Below are 4,102 nucleotides of genomic sequence, written 5' to 3'. Positions count from 1 at the left end.
GATTCAGTGACTGGGATAATCGAGATGGTAGTGTCAGAAACAGTCCGAATGGCACAGGACAGAGCAGAGTTTAGGGCTGTTGTCCATAGGGTTGCTGTGAGTCGCAAGCGACTCGATGGCACATAACAACAACAACAACAACAACCACCTTGATGTCTACACTTATTTGTCTTACAAGTAACTTAAGTTCCACCTGAGCAAAACAGAATTATCCCTTGTTGACCTCAACACCTCTTCTTCATCCTGTCACCCTATTTTTATTGATAGTACTCGGTCATTTCAATGAAATCATCAATAAGCTATCAATAAATGAGACTTCATGAATATAAAGCATACCCAACTGACATCATTAACAGAATAAAAAGACATGACATAAAGTCACCCATCAGCACACTCCACAGAGATGTGTCCATACAGACACCTACAGGCCCTTGATCTCCCTGAAGACTTACAATCTCAGTGTTGCAGCCAGTAACTTTCATTCCAGCACACAGGGCATTGGTGGCTCTCTCATTATTAAACACCCTGAACTGGACAAATCCAGCAACAAGTTCACCTAGAAAAGAAGAGATAGAAAAAGGATTGGAATATTCAACTGAGGAACTAGAAACAACTTCCTTTTGACCAGCCAGGGATTCCAAGCTCAGGCTACAGTCTTGCAATCGAGTCTGTGAAATGAAATCCATCTTATCTGTAAGTAGCAACCAATGGGTATGATTGAAAACTAACTTCTCTCCATTTCCAAAGGCTGAAGAGGATCCTTGTCAACATTTCAAGGAATAATTAAGCTCTAAAGAAAGATCATTAAAAAATCTTGATACCACAACAAGATAAAGGTAAATAACCCAATTGAAAAATGGGCACAGGACATGAACAGACACTTCACCAAAGAAGACATTCAGATGGCCAACAAGCACATGAAGTAATGTTCAAAATCCCTAGCTCTAAGAGAGATGCAAATCAAAACAACTATGAGATATCATCTCACCCCAGTCAAAATAGTAAAATTTAACAGAACAGCAAGAAAGAAATGCTGGTGAGGTTTTGGAGAACTGGAACCCTTAGTCACTGTTGGTGGGAGTGTAAAATGGTGCAACCACTGTGGAAGGTGGTATGGCACTTTCTCAAAAAGTTGCAAATAAAGATACCATTTGACCCAGCAATTCCACTACTGGGAATATACCCTAAGGAAACCATAACTGCTACCCAAGAAAATATATGCATACTTATGTTTATTGCGGCTTTGTTCACAATAGCAAAGAGTTGGAAACAACTCAAGTGTTCCACAACTAACAAATGGATAGAGACGCTGTGGGATATTCACACAATGGAATATTATGCTGCATTGAAAAACAAGGAACTCATGAAATATTATACAAAGTGGGTGACCCTGGAGGAAATTATGCTGAGTGAAATTCAGTCGCAAAAGCAAATGTTGCATAGGGCCACTGTTGTAAAAGGGACTGACATTGGGGTTGAGGAAAGAGGGAATAAACAATGTATACTGCAGTGAAACAGATAAGGGAGAGAACTGTTGTCATGACAGGATGACAGAATGAAGGCTGCAAAGTGGAGTGGACTTGGGGGGAGGGATTGTATAACAATGAAAGCATTTTTCTTTTACTTTTCATAGAGAAGAGCAAATTGGGGAGAAAGGGTGGGTAGGGAGAAAAGTGCAAAAATGAATTAATGGAAACCCTAAGTCTCTGTAAACCTTCATTTAATTTTCAAAAAAGGAGAAAAAAATGTCTCAAAGGTACAGAGGAATTAACAATTACCAAATGTGACCATATGTTTCTGTTTACACATATCTCATCTAATTACATCTATTGGTTTTTCCTGCAATCACATACTTTCATTGAACTATCAAGTGTAAATAACAATGACTTTTATTTTCCTGTCAAAGTTTTAACTTCTGCAACAATACTGTGCTCAAAGAACTAATCTTTAAAAACAAACAACTAACTTTCCCAATGAAAACTATTTTTTTTCCTCATCACTTTGTTCATTGTCTTGTCCTGTAGGCATTAGCTTACACCTCTTCTTAATTGCTACAAGAAGTTGTACATGGTGGTTTATAACACAGCCTGAGGTCAGTGCCAGAGTTTACACCCAGGCTCTGCTGCTTGCACTCCTTACTACTCTCAGTGACTTCCTGACCTCTCAGTGTTCCATCTCCCAACTTACAAAATGGAGACAATATCATTTTAACAACCTACGTTTCTAACAATAAATAAAGAAAACAAATCAACTTCATGTTCCTAAGGAGAGAAAAAAAAAACCACCAAAAAACTGGCACATTTTAAGAGTACAGAGAACAGCTGGGCTTTAAAAATACTCACTCTGACCATATGGTGAGTAATAAGATGCCGTTTTCTGAGCATCACCAAAGTCATAGACCACAGGTATCGCTGGGCCATTATCAGTCAAACATTTCCCTATTCCGTATTTCACTGGATATTTCTGCAAAATTCCAAATGAGATTTTGTGTGAGCAGGGCATATGTTATTGTTATTAGGTTCCATTGAGTGAAGTAAAATATCCATCTTAAAATATGTCCACAGGATACTCAATTCTCTTCTCCAATACCACAGCTCAAAGGCATCAATTCTTCATCTGTCATTCTTATTCTTTGTCCAGTTCTCAGATGCATAGCAAGTGACTGAAAAGACCATGACCTGAATTAGGCACCTTTTAATCCTCATACTGACATCATTGCTCCTCAATAATTTGGAGAGGTCCCTAACTACAGACTTTTCCAGTGCAATCTTCTGATTTCCTACATCAGGTGAAGAAAGCAGAGATACTACCAAATTAGATAATGTAGGTGAAGTGGTTATTCATTATTCATAGTGATGTAATCACGATAGTGATTTCTTTTCCCATAGCTTTGTTTGTTGTTCCTATCTTTCTCCCACTCTCCTTTCCCATAGAGCTGGCTCAAAGTAGACTGTTGGGACACCAGGTAGCAGTGAACCAGAGACAGGGAAAACAGCCAGGTTCAGGAACTTTATAGTGATCTGGGACTACAGAAAGCAGATTCACTCCACCCAAAACACTTCACACTTTATTTACCAAACCAAAACCTCTTACTCAGCAACATGTGTACCTGGTAGAGTCCAAACAGGTTATGCCCCAGACTGGAAAAGAAGCCATTGTTGGTGCGATACCTCAGCAGGGAGCTGTTCCTCCAGTGCTGCAGTGGGGACTTGTTGGGCACATGCCAGATGCTGAGGTCCCGTGCCTGGATGTCATAGTAGCCAGGGTTCTGGAAAACAACAGATATTAATATTGAGCAACCGGGAGGTCACGGGAAGCAAAGGACCCAGTATACACGAAGACTTCTTTGCAATGACAGCACAGGGATTCAGTGACTAGATGGCAACAGTGCTCTCACACACTTGCTTCCAGCACTTGGTGATACTCCTCCTCCACCCAATACATTAAAATGTCATTTGGAGAAAACTGAGACTTAAGACACCTAAGTCTTTCTTCCTCTCCAACCCAAGTTCCACATCCCAATCTCCCAACCTCACATGCTATGTTCCAGCCACTCAGTTTCTCACCACTTCCTAAGTGAGTAGTGAGTGTCACCAACCTTGTAGTCATCGCTTGTGGCTCCCTCTGCAGAACCAAAGGTGTTGTAATTGGCCCAGTTGCCCTCCCCTTCTGGGTAGTCTGCTCTGTTGCCCTGTTGACTGGACCAGCGATCTCCCACTGTGCACTTCCCTTGTACACTGTTCTCATGCACACTGGCCACCAGGGTCCAACCACCACCCCCAGAGGTCATGTCACAGAAGGTCTGGTAGATGACGCCATTCTCAGTGCGGAGAAAATACAGGCCATCTGTGGAAAGAAACACCAGGACTTCCTTGTCAGAGAACACACGGCCCATCTCAGACCCCAGAATCAGAAAGTTTCTGAGAAAATCAGCATATAACATTAATGATCCTTTCCACATATTCACCTGTTGGAAGGTGAATCATTCCCCTGGGATAATTATAATTTCTTCTCATGTTATGATAGCTTTTGAGCACCACTATTTATGGGTGTTTATATGCCAAACACTCTGAAGGGATATATATACTGTCTCCCACCGAAT

At 41.0% G+C, this 4,102-nt stretch overlaps 1 protein-coding gene across 1 annotated transcript in view; it reads right to left on the bottom strand.

Annotated features, from left to right (window-relative positions):
• Nucleotides 1–3,895, bottom strand: part of LOC102845084 (intelectin-1-like) — a 5,381-nt gene extending 1,486 nt beyond the window's left edge. Inside the window, exons 1-4 of the mRNA XM_006895542.1 lie at nucleotides 3,599–3,895; nucleotides 3,110–3,268; nucleotides 2,343–2,463; nucleotides 453–556 (exon numbers count right to left, since the gene is read on the bottom strand). Coding sequence (XP_006895604.1) covers nucleotides 453–556; nucleotides 2,343–2,463; nucleotides 3,110–3,268; nucleotides 3,599–3,895 — 681 coding nt within the window. The remainder of the gene's footprint in view (nucleotides 1–452; nucleotides 557–2,342; nucleotides 2,464–3,109; nucleotides 3,269–3,598) is intronic.
• Nucleotides 3,896–4,102: the final 207 nt, after the last annotated feature.

The sequence above is a fragment of the Elephantulus edwardii genome, unplaced genomic scaffold (assembly GCF_000299155.1).
Source record: "Elephantulus edwardii isolate Elephantulus edwardi_28Jun2011 unplaced genomic scaffold, EleEdw1.0 scaffold00168, whole genome shotgun sequence".
NCBI lineage: Eukaryota > Metazoa > Chordata > Mammalia > Macroscelidea > Macroscelididae > Elephantulus > Elephantulus edwardii.
The sequence above is the reverse complement of the archived record's forward strand: the minus strand, read 5'-3'. Positions and strand labels throughout refer to the sequence as shown.